The following is a 19,129-nucleotide window of genomic DNA, read 5'->3' as shown; positions in this document are numbered from 1 at the left end:
TCTATCTTTAATAGCCGGCAAACTATTTGCGTCCTCCTCCGTGAAGACCGAAGCAAAAAACTTACTTAAGGCCTCAGCCATTTCCTCATCCCCCACCACTAAGTCCCCCCTCTCATCCTCTAAGGGTCCAACATTCACCCTAGCCAGCCTCCTCCTCTTTATATATTTATAAAAACTCTTACTATCCTTTTTTATATTTAGCACTAGTTTAGCTTCATAGTCTATCCTTCCTTTATCAACTTTTTCGTCTTTGTTGATTTTTAAACCTCTCCCAATCCTCTACTCACCCACTACTTTTAACCATAGAGAAGGAAACGAGAGAGTGCAGAATGTAGTGTTACTGTTATAGCTGGGGTGTAGAGAAAGAGCAACTTAATGCAAGATAAGTCCATTCAAAACTCTGAAGGCAACAGGGAAGAAGCTGTCATTGAGTCGGTTGGTACGTGTCCTCAGACTTTTGTATCTTTTTCCCGATGGAAGAAGGCGGGAGAGAGAATGTCCAGGGTGCGTGGGGTCCTTAATTATGCTGGCTGCTTTACCAGGGCACCGGGAAGTGTAGACAGAATCAATGGATGGGAGGCTGGTTTGCGTGATGGATTGGGCTACATTCATGACCTTTTGTAGTTCCTTGTGGTCTTGGGCAGAACAGGAGCCATACCAACTTATGATACAACCAGAAAAAAGTGCTTTCTATGATGCATCTGTAAAATTAGGTGAGAGTCTTAGTTGACATGCCAAATTTCCTTAGTCTTCTGAGAAAGTAGAGGCGTTGGTGGGCTTTCTTAACTATAGTGTCAGCATGGGGGGACTAGGAAAGGTTGTTGGTGATCTAAAAACTTGAAGCTCTCGACCCTTTCTACTTTATTCCTGTTGATGTAGACAGGGGCATATTCTCCTTTACGCTTCCTGAAGTTGATGACAATCTCCTTCGTTTTGTTGACATTAAGGGAGGAATTATTGTCACCGCACCAGTTCACCAGATTCTCTATCTCATTCCTGTACTCTGTCTCATCATTGTTTGAGATCCAATCCACTACGATGGTGTCATCAACAAACCTGAAAATCAAATTGGAGGGGAATTTGGCCACACAGTCATGGGCGTATAAGGAATATAGTAGGGGGCTGAGAACACAGCCCTGTGGGGCACCAGTGTTGAGGATGATCATGGAGTAGGTGTTGTTGCCTATCCTTACCGATTTGTGGTCTGTGAGTTAGGAAGTTCAGGGTCCAGTCGCTGAGGGAGGTGCTGAGGCCCAGACCACAGAGTTTGAAGATGGGTTTTGTGGGAATAATGGTGTTGAAGGCTGAGCTGTAGTCAATAAATGGGAGTCTGACATAGGTGTCCTTGTTATCAAGGTGTTCCAGGGTTGAGTGCAGGGCCAGGGAGATGGTGTCTGCTGTAGGCCTGTTGTGGCAGTAGGCAAACTGTAGTGGATCCAGGTAGTCCGGGAGGCTGGAATGGATTCATGCCATGACTAACCTTTTGAAGCACTTCACAACGATGGATGTCAGAACCACTGGCCGATATTCATTAAGACACACTACTTAGTTTTTCTTAGGTACTGGGATGATGGTCATCTTCTTGAAGCAGATAGGGACCTCAAATTGTTGTAAAGAGGTTGAAGATGTCTGTGAATACCCGCACCAGCTGATCCGTGCAGAATCTGAGTGCTCATCCGGGTACCCCATCCAGGCCAGTCACTTTGAAGTGGTGGAGGCTGCCTCGCTAAATATTTTTAAGACGCAGGTTGATGGGTTTTTGATAAGAGAGGGGATTAAGGGTTATGGGGAGAGGGCGGGAATGTGGAACTGAGACACGACAGATCAGCCATGATCTTATTGAATGGCGGGGCAGGCTCGAAGGGCTAGTTGGCCTACTCCTGCTCCTATTTCTTATGTTCTTTCTGTGGGTTGACCTTCGAGAAAGCTGCTCTGATATCTCCAATGGTGACCCCAGATACAGGTTCATCCAACGCTTCCAGGGTGGAGGGTAAGCTCTCATTGACTTCTTGCTCAAAATGGGCATAGAACACATTGAACTCATCAGGGAGGCATGAGTTGGAGCCAACGATTTTGCATGCCTTCATCTTGTAGCATGTTATATCTTGCAGAGCTTGCTATACTCAACGGGGTTTGGTGTGGCTAGCCTGGGACTCTAACTTGTTCCATTATAGTCGCTTGGCATCTTTGGTGGATCTCCTTAGATCGTATCTGGCTTACTGGCATTCTACTGTTCATTGTGCATTCCCTTGCCTTGTTAGTCCTGCCAAAATCTAGCACCTCACACTTTTCCTGGTTAAATTCTATTTGCCATTGTTCTGCCCATCTCATCTATATATCCTGTAATCTAAGGCTCCTCACTATTTACCATACCATCAGTTTCCATGTCATCAGCGATCTTACTGATATACTTCCTACTTTCATGTCTAGATCATTAATGTACACTACAAATAGCAAGACTCCCGGCACTGATCTCTGTGGTATACTAGCTGACACTTGTTTCCAGTCACAAAAACAAGCTTCAACCATCAGCCTCTGCCTCCTAAGCCAATTTTGGATCCAATTTGCCAAATTGGTCTGGATCCCATGGCCCTTAGCTTCTTGACCAGTTTTCCATGCAGAACCTTGTCAAAAGTCTAGTAAAATGCTACAGTTAGATACACATAACGTGCAAACTTCTTTAATTCTTCCACCTTCTTCCACGACTGTTCCCAGGTCCTGAGATCACTATGCACAATACTGGCTATGATCAACATTGTCTGTCAAGTGCATTGCACTGCTGTATATTGGGGAAGTGTTTTGGGGCATGTTATGTTACTAGGCATCAAATAAGTGGCTTGTGTCCTGCATGGCCATTTGCCCAGAGACACTTTTCTTACTATTTTTGATGCTCCCCCACCACACAAATATTTTGCAGCCTCTCTTTTTTCCGTAAGAAATTTTTTACAGTCCACAACTCCTTTCCTTTATTTATATCTTTACATAGTGGCAACAAGCCCAGAATCACACCCTGACTGTGCTCCATATTGCGAGCAGTACAGACTGAACATCTCATTGATCTTTGACTATTTGATGGAGTTTGCATAAATCAGTAGATTAAAAAAACTGCCGTCTCTGGAGTTATCACGGAAATTATTGGTATTTAGTTTTTACTGGAGGCTGCCAGACATTAGGGACCCTATTCAGGAAATGCAGTGTACCAAAACATGCAGCCTTAGAATGAATGAACTTGAGCTTATAAAAAGCTGTGTCCTTGTACAATCTACACTTGTTATTTTTAACGACTTCCCAATTATTGCCGGTGGAACGCTTACCTAACAGCCACCATGCAAATAGTTTCCTCCAGATCGTCAGCACAGAAACCTCATCAGGATCTCAATTTGTTACACAGTCACTTCAAGTTACCATCTTGTATATTTTAAATGCTGCATAACCTCCTCCTGTGTGGGCGTCAGTAACAGCATGGGTTTCAATAGGACTGAGGAAAAGAAGCTAAGTCACTGCAATGTCATATGCTTAAAGTACATATTTAACAGTTGTCAAGTGTTTGTGCACTGGATCACTTTTATAATGAGATAATTATACCTCCCACATAATCTATTTAAAATTAATGTTTCAAAATGAATTTGAATGTTAAATTTCCCTTTTGCATCCTATTGTACATCAGGCATATGTAAAGTGACGATTCTGCCCTTGACAGTATTGGTAGGAATGACTACTGCCCAGTCCTTTGGTGGATGAAGACCCATTATCACACGAGGGAAGCATTCCATCATGTAATACTGCACTATGACCAAGTTGAATGGGATATATTCAGAAGACCTTGCAGCTGTAAACTGGGCTTCCAAAATGAGGTATGGGCCATCAGCAGCAGCAGAATTGTATTCAACCACAATCTGTAACCTCATGGTCTTGCATATTTCTCACTATACCACTGGCATCAAGCATGAGAACATGCCAGGAGCAGTATCAAACAAACATAAAAACAAAAAGCTGGCCTTGAATGAAGCTGGAACATAGGATGATAAGCATGCAAAACAGTAGAAGTAGCATGGTAAAGAAAATATTAAGAGATCCTCTTAACTAATAGATCAGATCAAAGGTCTGTAGTCCAGTTGTGAAATGGTAGTGGAAAATTAAATGGCGGTGGACAATGAAACAACTGGAGGCTGATCATAAGAATGTCTATACTTACTGTCTGGGCCCAACAATTGATCCACTGTCATCACAATTGCCTGGGTTTTGTTAACATCCCTGCACTCCCAAATAAAACAATGTGGGACCCTTTAAGCTATACTAACAATGCCAGTTTCAGCAAAATCACATGATCACATGTAGTCACATGACCCATTTTATTCCTCCATTTTACACAAAAGGAAAAGTCCCAAAACGTATCTATCTAATAAAAACCTCACACTTGTAACAATGGGAATCGGGGGCACTACCTTATTGATTCCTTATTGACTATCTACATCCTGGATGAAGTACAATGATCAGACATTTAACTGGGCTGCCAATATAAATTCTGTGGCACCAGCATCTCAGAAGTTGGAAATTCGACAGTGAGTAACTCACTTCTTGATCTCCCAAAGCCAGTCCCACCATCTACATGGCACAAGTCACAGGTGTGATGGAATATTCGTCATTTTCCTGCATATGAGTTGCTCCAATACTCAATAAGCTCAACACCAACCAGGACAATCAGCCTGCTTGATCGACATCCCATCCACCATCTCAAACATTCACTCCTTCTACCATCAGCACACTGGCAACGGTATGTACCTCCACATTATGCAATAGAGTCACTGGCCAAGTGCCTTTAACAGTATCTCCCAACCCCATGATGTCTCCCATTTAGAAGGGCAAGGGCAACAGACACATGGGAACACAATCATCTGCAAGTTCCCCTCTAAATCACATATCACTCTGACTTGGAACTATATCGTTGTTACTTCACTGTCACTGGATAAAAATCCTGGAACACTCTAGCGGCACTGTGGATGTACCTAGGAACACAGGAGTAGCCATTTAGCCCCACAAGCCTACACCATCATTCAATGACATCATGATTGATCTGTGGCCTAACTCCACGTACCTGTTTAGGCCCATAATCCCTACGCAATAAAAATGTGCTTTTCTCAGACTTAAACCTAACAATTGAGCCACATCCACTGCCATTTGAAGAAGAGTTCCAAACGTCCACCACTTTCTGCATGCACAGATGTTTTCTAAACTCTCTCCTGAACAGCTTAGCTCTAATTTTTAGATTATGGCCACTGGTTCCAGAGCGTTCAACTAATGGAAATAATTTATCTTTATCCGCAATGCCCTTCCTTGTAAATATTTTGTAAACTTCGTTAGATCATCCCTCAACCTTCTGAATTTGAGAGAATTAAGGCCTAATTCATCTAATCTCGCCTCATAACTTAACTCCTGAAATCCAAATATCATTCTCACCTACACCATATTGACAGCAGTGGCTCACAAAAGTGGCTCATTATCATCTTGTCAAGAATAATCAAGGATGTACAATAAATGCACACCCACATCCCTTGAATGAATAAAAAAGGATGCAGAAGTAAAATATGAAAAATGACAGTAAGTACATGTCAACTAACAAATAATGTGGCAATCCGTTCCATCGCATCAAGTCTTTTATAAACTAGATTTTTACTTTTACCATTAAATTTATACGTACACAGGTATAATTTTCCTTAGGAATCTGAGAATAATTTCACCATTATAATGTATAGAATAATAAACACTTTATTACATTCATTAGTGCAATTATAATCAAGTTTTATAAAGCCAGTTGCTTGTGTTGATTAGAAAGCATCTGCTGGTTGACATCTGTGAAAGCTCTTCTCTGTTCAGATTATTCAGAAATGTTTTGTTTATTTCAGTTTGAGACATGCTGGTTTTATTTCAACAGTTCCATTTTTTGTATCAAGTTGAGACAGTGAAAATAACCAAACTATCTTTTGAATGCAGTGCTCAGATATAAGGTTAACATTCCATGTGCCACACACACACTGTATTTTTCCCTCTGCCAATTCCACTTGTTGCACACAAAACAGTAGTAGAATTTACCACTGGAATGGAAGCTGATAAATTTCATTGATAAGCCAACGTTGGCTGCGCTTTAACTATCCAATCCATTTAGTGAAGTTTTACAACTGGCTGCAGTAATTGTAGACACATTAATACAGATTTCTGATGGGGTCAAGAAGACGTACATCACAGTGGACTAACATACAAGAGTTAGGAAGTGAGGCATCATGGGAAATTATAGGCAGGTACTAGTTGTGGTGAATGGTTTAAAATTTAAATTTTGAGTTTATTTATCAGTGTCACAAGTAGGCTTACATTATCACTATAATGAAGTTACTGTGAAAATCCCCTAGTTGCCACACTCTGGCACCTGTTCGGGTACACTGAGGGAGAATTTAGCATGGCCAATGCTCCTAACCAGCATGTCTTTCAGACTGTGGGAGGAAACCGGACCACCCAGAGGAAATCCACACAGACACAGGGAGAACATGCTGAGTTCGCACAGACAGTGACCAAAACTGGGAACTGAACACGGATCCCTGGCGCTGTGAGGCAGCAGTGCTAACCACTGTGCCCGCCCTCTGTACTTGAACGTAATTTTGTATCAACGTAAAAGAAAAGCATGATGATTACAGGATGTTATGTTCTGCAGCAGAGCCAAAATATTCAATGCAGTGACAGGTTATGCATATTTGGTTAACAATATTCTATAACTTGCTAATCAAATCCTGTAGATTTGTTGAAATTTTAGTGGTTGTACAAGGCAACGGTTATTTTCATAGGATAATGGTTAGGCCGCAGTTGGTTGACCTGTTATAAGAAAAAAATTAAAACTATTGATAGTGTACAGTACAGATTTAACAGAATTACTCCAGGGACAAGAATCTGTAGTTACAAAGAAAAAAGAAATTGAGATATTAGGACCAAGCCCCTGGAGGAGATGGTAAACAAGAGTTATACATGTTTACAATTGAAAAACTTTGATAAGACTGCACTGGGAAAGATCACTTCCTCTGGCAGCATTATCAATGAAATCAGTCATTGAGAGAGTAGGGAGAGGGGTTAGGAGAAATGTCGAATGCAGGAAGCTATTGGAGCAATGAATACTTTGCCTCAGGGAAAGTTCAGGCAGACAATTGCAGCCTTGAAGGAAGAAACTGATAAATTTTTAAAGCAGATGGAGATACAAGACTCGAGGGAGAGAAGGAGGCTGTGGTATTCATTTTGGACTGATCGAGCAAACAGTTGACATGGGCATGGTGAGCTGTAACAGTTTGGCTAGATTGCAGAAAATATAATTCATTCAGATTAAAGAAAACCAATTGATATTTTACCCCCTATTTTCCTACCCCCATCATGTGACCAAGAAGCATTGAACGATAATGTTAATCGTCATTAGTCAAGATGAAAGACAATGAAAGTGCATTAACCATCAATTTCAATTTACAGGTTGATATTGAACTATGTTAAATGAATTGACCTTTTTAAACTAATGGTGTTGTAGTTCTGCAGGAGTCACCTGTTCATCTGCCGTGACTTGAACAGAAGATCTGCCGAAACACCAGCAAAAAAGAACCAAACTATCCCATGTTATGTTTATTTGGTGGGTTTGCGCTGGAGGTATTGGGGCAATCAGCACAGAAGTAAGGATTAAGGTAATAGGCTCTCTGGATATATGGTTAACAATTGTATAGTTTTGTGAAGCAGAGGTACAGACAAAACAATATCAGAGAGGGAGGAGATTATGAGCTTTGCTCAGTATAACAGCAGAAGTTGGTGACGGCTTTTCAGATTGAAAAGTTTCTGTGGTCCACAAGACAGCTTGCCTGAATTACATCGACTGTTGCTGGTCCACCTGTGGAGAAACGTCACAACAGTAAGTATCTTGACGAACATTATAATTTATTTCTGCAACCACTTTTTTTTAGATATAATTCTACTTAATTAAAGTTTTTTTCTTCATGGTGTGTGGTTAACAAAGTTCATTAATACTTATTAAATTCCTGCTGCCATTCTTATAACATTTCCCATTCATTGGAATTAATGAAAATATCCTGGTGTTTTATAGAACACTATTCTGGAATGTGTTCACACAACATACGTATCGCACAGTGAGGAGTATATATAGGTTCAGAATTAAATCCAGTTTTGTTCCAATGCAAGTTTTGCACTTATCTCAACCAATGATAAATGGAGTGTGTTCTAATTCCACATATTCACAAGGACCACTGTAAAAATTTTCACCAGTCAGCTGGAGTCAAATGAGCAACAGATAAAATAACTAAATGTAATTTTTATTTGCCTTGAAACAGATGTTCTATACTTCATCTTTATTTTTTTTTTCCTTCATCTGTAACATGTATGTTGGGGAGTTGGTTAGCTCAGTTGGCTGGACAGCTGGTTCATGACATAGAGTGACGCCAATAGCATTGCTTCCATTCCTTTCTGGCTGAGGTTGTTTGTGCAAATCTGTCTTCTCAACCTTGCCACTTGCCTAAGACGTGGTGATCCTCAGGTTAAAATCACCACCAGTCAGCTCGCCACCTCGAAGGGGAGGACAGCCTATGGTCATCTGGGATTATGGTGACGTTACCTTTTAACATGTATGTGTATGATAGTGTGCCAGAGACATCACACTTAAACTTCAAGGCAAGTGTCTGATAATAAATAATCCTCATTGTTTTTAAATTCGCAAAAGCTTGCTGCTAGAAAGTATTTCAATTGCGAGAAACCACTTCAGGTAAGAAAATACACCAAACTCACACATAAACATACTTTCATTACAAAGTTAAGAAAACACAAATAATAGCTGTGTTAATAACAGACAGTGTTTATATCTGTATTGGAGTCCCTGTGGTCCAATGTTATTCCATTTACTGTGAATATGTATTCCACATTTTTATATCCAATTTGTAACATGTTGCATTTGTCAGTAATACGTTATCTTACCAACTGCATAACTAATCTAAACCAAATGTACTGACATCTCCATTACTTTCCCTGTTTTAACATCTGAAAATTTTAACAGTACAGTTTCTATATTACAGGCACTGGAAACATGCATGTAAATACTGACCAGTCAAATGGGCGACATTGGTTTACTTTTTAAAGCTATTTTCTTATCCTATTTCTTCAAGTGGATTTTTTTCATAATCCTTCTGCACTTTCCAGCAAATAGTACAATGATTCCTTGCATGACCTGCTTTGTTACAGCTGAAGGAGTATTTTCAAACAGATCTTCTATGTCTAAATCCATGATGACCGCTTATTTGGTTGCTCCTACACAAGTTCTCTTACAGCCCATATTACAGCACGGTTTCCACTCCATTGCCTGCTATTGATTTTAGCAAATGTGCATATAGTTGCCTGGGCTTAATTCTTCAGCCATTTTAAATCTAAAAAAAATCTTTTGTAGGCTTCCTATTCAGAAGCAACTTAAATTTGCAAATGCCACAAAGGTGTGTTCAGGAGTTAGAAATGTAGGTGAAACAAATTCAGTACAGGCTGATCTAGATCCATTGAGTTTGTGCGTGGCAGGTATCCTTTAATGTGAACAAATGATAGATTTGGGTCTGGGTAATTCCAAGCGTGTTTAAGTCGTTGCAGGGTTGCCTGCTGAAAATGGCTAAACAGCAGGGAAATCCAGGCAGCGTAGTCTACAAAGCATCATAAGTTCCGCAGCTGAAGTCAACAGGTCAGATTAGGGAAAGGTGAATTGGGTGTATAACCACAGCAGTTAAATATTCAAGAAGTATTGCATTTCAAGCTTACACTAGGCCTTAGTAGAACCATAGCCTGGACTAGTCTCAATTTTTGGCTCAATTGTGTTGGTCTTCCTTGTCACAGTTTGCCAAATATCACAGATGATGATGTTTTTAAACATGAATTGTGTTCAATGCAAATCCAAGTTTCTGTGATCTATTCTCTAGGTTTTAAAGAATTTTATTGTGCTAGTAACAGGCCTGGCCCACAAAACTGGCTTCACACCACAAATGTGATTTATTGACTACTGGGGGCATCTGCTTTGCAGGTCTTTGCATAGATTCTTTTGTTTGCAAGGATACTAATAAGTTTTGAAAGGTTTTGAATATATTTCAAAAAAAAAAATTGCTAAGAAACTGACTACAGTGCTCCAATCTAAGTGGAAAACAGTTCTGCGTTTTTTTAAAAGTAGTTCTAGTAACTTAACATCATTCAAAATAGGATTACTTACACAGAAACTAAAAGCAGGAGTAGCCCATTCAGCCCTTCGAGCCTGTTCCACTGCTCATTTTGATGATGGCTGATCATCAAATTCAATATCCTGACCCGCCCTTCTCCCCTTATCCCTTCGTCCCTTTAGCCCCAACAGCTATATCTAAATTTTTCTTGAAATCACACAGCAGTGGATCAAAGTAAATGCAATTTTTTTGTGCTAAATTCGCTTTCAGCTATGTTGCTCAGATTTTACCTAGTTACCACGAATAAATATATTGAGAAATATTTTTTTCAAATATTTTGAGGGTGATTCACCCAGTCTGCTAAAGCAGCGCTTTAGAATTAGAATTTAGGATTCTTTTGTGGAGAATCGTCCCCTTTTTCTCCCTCGGTCAATAATACAAAGGCAGATGATGTGATTATTACATTGCTGTTTGTCGCTGTGCTCGAATTGGCTGCCATATTTTTTGCAACAGTGACTACAGTTCAAAAGCAATTCCTTGGCTGTGCAATGCAAGTCTTACTTTCTTTAGCTCAAACCAGCAGAAGATGTCAGCACAATGACAGAAATAGAGAGCAGTTAACTAAATCCCAGCTTCTGATTACACTGAAAACTGCTTGAGATCTGTTGTCTCAGCACAAGACATCAACAGAACACCATGATTCAAAGATTATATCCATTGACCAGTATCACGTTGAGGTACAAGATGCAGTTTTAGGTCACTCATATGAATGAAAAGGCAAAAGGAATCAGGTCATTTTCATTTATAAGAATGCAGTAGAAAGATGCTGAAAACCTATGTAATTGCTTCCAACAATAATGCAATTTTTAAATGATGCAGTTCAGTCAAGTGCATATTAATCCTATTATGTTTTAATAGAGTATCCACAGACACCACATGCAGTGCACAGCATTCTGATTTGGTAAATTACTGCTTAAAGATGGGGGTGATGAGTCAAACACATTACTGTAGTTTTTGCACAAACTTAGATTTTCCAGTTGATCTTAATTTTTCACTGGTGTTAACACTGGAATTAAAAAGCCATGGATCGGAAAGCCATCCAAACATACCCTGCTGATCATACTCACTTAATGGAAAGTAGGTGCTCTGTCCAACATCCTGACGGGCTGCTTCAATGGCACGCTTCAGAGCAAATAAAGTTGCACAGGACATGCAATGGGGAGGTTCACCAGAGGCCTTGGAGCGAAGGACACCCATTGGGTTGGGAGCGTTCTTCAGTAGCTCGATGTTGAAATGGACGGGTATACTCTGATAAACAAAATACAACCAAGGTGATCTTGCTGGCAGCTGCATTTACCTTGATATGTTACAACTTCTGAACATTTTTGATATGTCTTACCTGGTCCTCAAATGCATTAACCAAAATTCATCCTATTTTTTTCTGCTTTTGCTATACCCATTATCTTGGTTAAAGTGAATGAGCACGTTAATCTTTTGCATTTAAAACCTACTTGCTGAGTGTAGTTCAGCAAAACTGAAAGCAGCTAACTTAGGAAAACTAAAGGAGGGACGAAATGGATTTTCAGTTCATTTTTTTCTCCCCTACTGAAGACTCGTTACATGTGAAGCTAGTCTATGGGTGCCGAAAAGCCATGAACACTCAAAGGGGAGAACAAAGATACATGAAATGATATATCTGAAGTAACCAGTTTGCCACTGGTTTGTGATGGACTTTGAAATCAAATCCCCATAGTCTGAATGGTGCACTTGTCAACAGTTTGATCCAAGACATTTCTAATGAGTTGTGGTCAGTTTACACATTGAACCCTTTACCAATTGTGTACACGTGGAATTATCTGATATTGAATATGACAGCGAGTATTTTGCACTCTGTGTTTGAATAATTGGATTGCTCTTGTGATAGAGTTTTGGAGCCAAATGCAGCTGCACCCGACGCTCGCAGGTGTTGTCATCCAGCCATGAGTTTCACGTCCTCTGCCATGTTTTAGCAGTGTGTCGATGTTGTGACTTTTTTTTCCCTCCAGTCTTTCTCGAAAGCTTCAACTGGTATTGAAGCTATAAATGGCTCTGTTACCCTGCAAGCATCAAGTGTGACTGGCTCAGGTTGATCAGCTTTTGAAAAATCACAGTTGATCGAAATTGATTCTTGTGGCTGTTGTCATCACGTCATCAACTCCATATCAGTATAATTTAAAATTCACATTGACACAAAGCCGATCCCCCAACATGTTCCATGGTTTAACAGGACCCTTCTGATTCTCCCTCAGACAGGCCACAAATGCTGATTCTATACAGCCCTGCGTGTACAATGGCTATCTTTATTTCTATCGCTTGTTTATTTGATTCTGCGACAGTTAAATCTAAAAAGCATAATTCCATCCTTTGTTTAATAAGGTCTAAATTCAGACAGGAAATCTGCTGCCTTCTGATTTATATTGGGGAATTTGGTCGTCATCTTCCTGATGTTCCCTGACTTTTTGGGGATTTGTAATCTCTCCACAGAGATATTCAAGAATGCAGCTGCTGCTTGCCTTCTGGCTGCAGTTCAAGCCTTTACCACACTCATCCCAGTGGCAATGTTTTCCAGTTTCACACGCTTCTCATGTTTTTGTGGGAAGGGCATCACATTGGCCCTGCAGATTTTCTGCCTATTTGCATACTTACTCAAAGTGGTATCACAACAGATTCTATGCTTTATCAAAGTATCCCATACGTGTGTGCAACTGAAAAGGTCCATGTGTAAATAAACCTTTACTAACTTGCACTGCTCTTACAATACTTTTTCTGGAGGGAAGGAACATGATTCGAGTGTCAAACTCATTTCCAGTTTTAGAATAGCTTTGGTGGGACTGAATTACAATTTGTACTGAATAAAATTCAAAACACATTTTCTATTGGCCTATTTTGACATGGCTACCAAAAAAATCATAATTTTAATTTTCTATGATATTTAATTTGATTTATTATTGTCACATGTATTAGTATACAATGATGTGGGTATGCCGGCGTTGGACTGGCGTAAACACAGTAAAAAGTCTGACAACACCAGGTTTTAGTCCAACCTATTTATTTGATAATATTCTCACTAGCTTTCGAGGGGACAGCCTCTTCGTCAGGTGAATGGAGAGTTCTGGCCTCAGACAGAGCATATAAAGCACAGACAGTTTAGAGATTACTGATTAAATTTTAATCAGTAATCTCTAAACTGTCTGTGCTTTATATGCTCTGTCTGAGGCCAGAACTCTCCATTCACCTGACGAAGAGGCTGTCCCCTCGAAAGCTAGTGAGAATATTATCAAATAAATAGGTTGGACTAAAACCTGGTGTTGTCAGACTTTTTACTTAGTATACAATGACAGGTATTGTGTTTTGCGCGCTATACTGACAAAGCATACCGTTTATAGAGAAGGAAATGCGAGCATGCAAAATGTAGTGTTACAGTTGTAGCTGAGGTGTAGAGAAAGGTCAATTTAATGCAAGTTAGGTCCATTCAAAAGTCTGACAGCAACAGGGAAGAAGCTGTTCTTGAGTCGATTGGTATGTGACCTCAGACTTTTGTATCTTTTTCCTCATGGGAGGAGGTGGAAGAGAGAATGTCTGGGGTGCATGGGGTCCTTAATTATGCTGGCTGCTTTGCTGAGGAAGCGGGAAGTGTAGACAGAGTCAATAGATGGGAGTGGTTTGCGTGATGGATTGGGCTACATTTATGATCTTTTGTAGTTCTTTGCGGTCGTCGGCAGAGCAGGAGCCAAACCAAGCTGTGATACAACCAGAAAGAATGCTTTCTGTGGTGCATCTGTAAAAGTTGGTGACAGTCTTAGCTGACACGCCATATTTCCTTAATCTTCTGAGAAAGTAGAGGCATTGGTAGGCTTTTTAACTACAGTGTTGGCATGAGGAGACCAGGAAAGATTGTTGGTGATCTGGACACCTAAAAACCTGAAGCTCTGAACCCTTTCCAGTTCATCCCCGTTGACGTTGACAGGGGTACATTCTCCTCTAAGCTTCCCGAAGTCGATGACAATCTCCTTTGTTTTGTTGACATTGAGGGAGAGATTATTGTCGCAGCACCAGTTCACCAGGTTCTACATCTCATTCATGTACTCTGTCTTGTCATTGCTTGAGATCTGTCCCACTATGGTGGTGTCATCAGCAAACTTGAAAATCAAACTGGAGGGGATTTTGGTTACACAGTCACACAGGTGTTACAAGGATTATAACAGGGAGCTGGGAACACAGCCTTGTGAGGCACCGGTATTGAGGATGATCATGGAGTAGGTGTTGTTGCCTATCCTTACTGATTGTGGTCTGTGTGTTAGGAAATTCAGGATCCAGTCACAGACAGAGGTGCCGAGGCCCAGGCCACGGAGTCTGGAGATGAGTTTCATGGCAATAATGGTGTTGAAGGCTGAGCTGTAGTCAATAAATAATTAAGTACTTTTGAAATACAGTCACTGTTCCTCACTTACAACAGTGCCTCAAAATTGGTTCATTGGCTGTCCTGAGGTTATGAAAGGTGCTATATAAATAAAAGCCTTTCTTTCTTTCTATCCATAATTATCTTTACAGTCATGGGCATACCAAGTTACAACAATTTCCCAATTTTTTAACATTTATACGAGGCATCAATGTCACTTTATCAAAACCATGAAGTACTTATAAAATTAAAATAGCAATTTTCATGAAACTAAAATGATTGGATGAAAATTATCCACTAAAGGAGTGAGTCAAGTATTAGTTGATCACAGGAATGGTTAAACCGTCCGTTCAAGGATGAAATGCTGAAAGCATGACTACCATTCAGCAGACTGTGTTGAAGGGTAAAGATGAAATAGTAGCAAGGCCTTGATAGTCTATGAGAAGCTGTTGTAAACATTGCTGTGACCTCAATTGGGGTGGGGGGAAGAGAGAAGGGCGGGGGGGGTGGTGCGGTCTGTGGGAGAGTGAGTGAGTGAACATCACTGGATGCTTGTCTTACAACATCAAGATAGGTAATAAGGCCAGCCATGTTAGTAAGTTCAAAGACACAAGTCCAAAGAATGCCAGTTGTGATGTTGATAGATCGTTTATCTCTCAGTCCTTCCAAAGGTGGAGAATTGACCAGTCTGAGTTTTGAGTTTTGTATTTAAATGCTAACAAAACAAACAGTTAGAAAAGTAATGAACCACAGTTGATTCTTATCTTGGTACACAGTAAAGATTTAAAACAGGATTCCAACAATTAAGGGAAAGAATACTGCACTAGAGTTGAGTAAAGATCCTGCTTCCTTCCATTCTAAACCTACCTTGCTGAATGGTGGTTTGTAATCCCACGTCCCTGCATTCAGCACCTCCCCAGTCTTGGGGTCATAGATCATCTTCTCCATCAGCCAATATCCCATGCCCATGACAAAGGCACCCTCAACTTGTCCAATATCAATGTCAGGGTTCATGCTGCAGATGATAAGGAGAAGAAAGATGAGTGGCCATCTAAAACAGATATTGGTTTGGTTACTTACCGCTTTACTGTTTCTGGAACCATGCAGCATGCCTTACTTTCATCATGACATCAACGGAAAGTAACTTTAAAAAGTCATGAACTGGGCAGGGAATGAATGGTATTTTAGAGAATTTAATTTATTTTTTAATAACACTGCCCTTGATGGCAGTACTAATGTTATTGGCAGCAGCGAACATTTGGTGAGATGATGCTGCTGACTTCGGAACATCAGGATTCACAAAGGTTACCACAGGGTGTTTGAAGAAAGCTGTATATCAGCGACAATGTCAGCACTGCCTCTGCTGGTGTCTGAGGCCAGAACTCTCCATTCACCTGACGAAGGGGCTAACCCGAAAGCTTGCGAGTATATTATCAAATAAATAGGTTGGACTAAAACCTGGTGTTGTCAGACTTTTTACTGTGTTTACGCCAGTCCAACGCTGGCATACCCACATCATGTCTGCTGGTGTCAGCCACATTTTATTTTAAGTTGCAGATGGTTTGAATGATCATGAGTGCAGTTTTTCAATTTTGGTGTTGTTATAGCAATTGGGGATGACAGAGTCACCCACATGAATTTTACCATCCAGCCCACCACGGGAATCGGAACAGGCGAGGGGCGGACCATGGGAAGGTCTGTTGACCTGGGGTAGGATTTTCCAGTTTCGAGGTGAGCAAAGCCGGAAAATTCCGCCCACTGAGTTGTACAGTACAGAAGAGGCCCTTTGGCCCAATGAGTCTGCACTGACAAAACTACCGTAAATCAATAGTACTCCCACTTTCCAGCATTTGGCTCATAGCCTTGAATGTTATGACATGTCGGTGCTCATCCGTGTATTTTTTGAAAGGCTGTGAGGTTTTTAACCTCCGCTATCCTCTCAGCCAGTGCATTCCAGAGTCCCAGCGCTCTCTGGGTGCAAACTGTTTCCACAAATCTAAATCTTGTGCCTCCCATCTTAAAATTATGCCCCTCATTACTGACCCACTATCCCCAGGGAGCAATCCTCAATGAACTATTGTTGAAATGGCAGAACATCACTGAAGCAAAGTCCTAACAGATGAAATGAGGGTCACAGGAATGAGGAATAATGGCCGGAGTTTTCCAGCAGTGGGTTTCCCCCCTGGCCGATGTGGGGTGCCATTCAAATATCCTTTGACTTGGGTGGGACCGAAGATTGGCCCAGGAGGAAGGGGACGGAAAATCCCACCCAACGTTTCACACCCGATCCTATACCTTCCATTTTGTATCACAGGGAAATCCACAACGGCAGCTAAGCTTCACAATTTTTGTCTTGATATGTCAACTTTGCAAGCATCACTATAAGAACAATAACTTGCGGTATAGAATAAAGAACAAAGAAAATTACAGCGTAGGAATAGGCCCTTCGGCTGTCCAAGCCTGCACTGACCATGCTATCCAACTTAACTAAAACCCTCTACACTTCCGGGGACCATATCCCTCTACTCCAATCCTACTCATGTATTTGTCAAGATGCCCCTTAAAAGTCACTATCGTATCTGCTTCCACTACCTCCCACCGCAACGAGTGCCAGGCACCCACCACCTTCTGTATAAAAAATCTGCCTCATACATCTCCTTTAAACCTTGCCTCTCACACCTCAAATCTGTGCCTCCTGGTAATTGATTCTTCCACCCTGGGAAAAAGCTTCTAACTATCCACTCTGTCCATGCCTCTCACAATCTTGTAGACTTCTATTAGGTCACCATTCAACCTCTGTCATTCCAATGAAAACAAACCAAGTTTCTCCAACCTCTCCTCATAGCTGATGCCCTCCATACCAGGCAACATCCTGGTAAATCTTTTCTGTACCCTCTCCAAAGCCTCCACATCCTTTTGGTAGTGTGGTGACCAGAATTGAACACTATATTCCAAGTACAGCCTAACTAAGGTTCTATAAAGCTGCAACATGACTTGCCAGTTTTTAACCTCAAAGCCCTGGCTGATAAAGGCAAGCATGACGTATGCCTTCTTGACTACCTTCTCCACCTGCATTGCCACTTTCAGTGACCTCTGTACCCATATACCCAGATCCCTTTGCCTATCAATACTCTTAAGGGTTATGTCATTTACTGTATATTTCCTATCTGTACTAGACCTTCCAAAATGCATTACCTCACATTTGTCCAGATTAAACTCCATCTGCCACCTCTCCACCCAAGTCTCCAACTAATCTATATCCTGCTGTATCCTCTGATGGTCCTCATCGCTATCTGCAAATCCACCAACCTTTGTGTCATCCTCAAACTTACTTATCAATCCAGTTACATTTTCCTCCAAATCATTTATATATATTACAAAAAGCAAAGGTCCCAGCGCTGATCCCTGAGGAACGCCACTTGTCACAGCCCTCCATTCATAAATGCACCCTTCCGTTGCTACCCTCTATCTTTTTTGATCAAGCCAGTTCTTTATCCACCTTGCCAGCTCACCTCTGATCCCATGCGACTTCACCTTCTGCATCAGTCTGCCATGAGGGGCCTTGTCAAAGGCCTTAATGAAGTCCATGTAGACAACATCCACTGCCCTACCCTCATAAATCATCTTTGTCACTTCCTCGAAAATCTTGATCAAGTTCGTGAGACACAACCTCCCCTTCACAAAACTCCTTAGTACTCTAAACTCCTAATACTCTAAATTTTTAAATAACAAAGAAATACTACAATCTGGCTGGAATTTTCCAGTTGTTCACGCTGGTGGAATCTTTCAGTTGCACCAAAGGTGCACTTCTGCCTTGGGTTTCCTAGTGGTGAGAGATACATTTGATGGGAAATCCCATTGACAATGGCTGGGCCAGAATATCCCTCTGCCAGCCATGGCAGGCCACCTCTGCTCCTGCAAAACATGTGGGAAAATCCCATTCACCGTTTATAGATGAGGGACAGTGGTCGAAGATAGAAAAACTTTCCCGGCAGGGGATTAAGGCTGGACCTACAAAAACACTTCCTGTTTGAGTGGCAGAGGGGGAGAATGTTGCGATTGGTACAGTCAATGGCCAGTGGAGAATATCAAAATGTGCACAAATGGAGGATGATGAATCGTTGCGACAGGGAAGTGGGTACAAGGTTCTCAGCCGGGTGCTTTGTAATGTTCTCAGACAGGAAGGTGGAAAATTCTCATATTGAGAGAGAAGTGGAGAGTTTGCAGTGAGATATCCTTCCCTCTGCTGGGGCAGTGAGGTAGAATAAGGGGTCTAAGAAGGTACCTTTGGATGGGATGGCATTTTGTTTCGCCATTGGAAATAGAATGCTCTAACCAAACAACCTTTCCTGAAGTGTTTAAAAGGATAATGTGCATCTCACTTATATTATTCACTGATCCAAATGTTTGAGTTCAGAGAACAATCTGAGTCTTCAATCTGAATGTTTCACGTTAATGATCTCCTTTCATCTAAGGAAAA

At 41.0% G+C, this 19,129-nt stretch overlaps 1 protein-coding gene across 2 annotated transcripts in view; it reads right to left on the bottom strand.

Moving 5' to 3' along the window:
• Positions 1 to 5,750: 5,750 nt before the first annotated feature.
• The window catches only part of LOC145343186 (uncharacterized), a 143,144-nt gene continuing 129,765 nt past the window's right edge, over positions 5,751 to 19,129 (bottom strand). For both annotated transcript variants that reach the window (XM_080189200.1, XM_080189201.1), the window contains 3 exons: positions 15,517 to 15,664; positions 11,339 to 11,519; positions 5,751 to 7,906 (listed from right to left, as the gene is read on the bottom strand). In XM_080189200.1, the coding sequence (XP_080045326.1) occupies positions 7,839 to 7,906; positions 11,339 to 11,519; positions 15,517 to 15,664 (397 nt within the window). In that variant the 3' untranslated portion in view covers positions 5,751 to 7,838. The remainder of the gene's footprint in view (positions 7,907 to 11,338; positions 11,520 to 15,516; positions 15,665 to 19,129) is intronic.

Source organism: Carcharhinus amblyrhynchos, chromosome 5 (assembly GCF_965287045.1).
Source record: "Carcharhinus amblyrhynchos chromosome 5, sCarAmb.v2.hapA, whole genome shotgun sequence".
Taxonomy (NCBI): Eukaryota; Metazoa; Chordata; class Chondrichthyes; order Carcharhiniformes; family Carcharhinidae; genus Carcharhinus; species Carcharhinus amblyrhynchos.
Note: the sequence above shows the minus strand (reverse complement) of the source record. Positions and strands in the feature narration are given on the sequence as shown.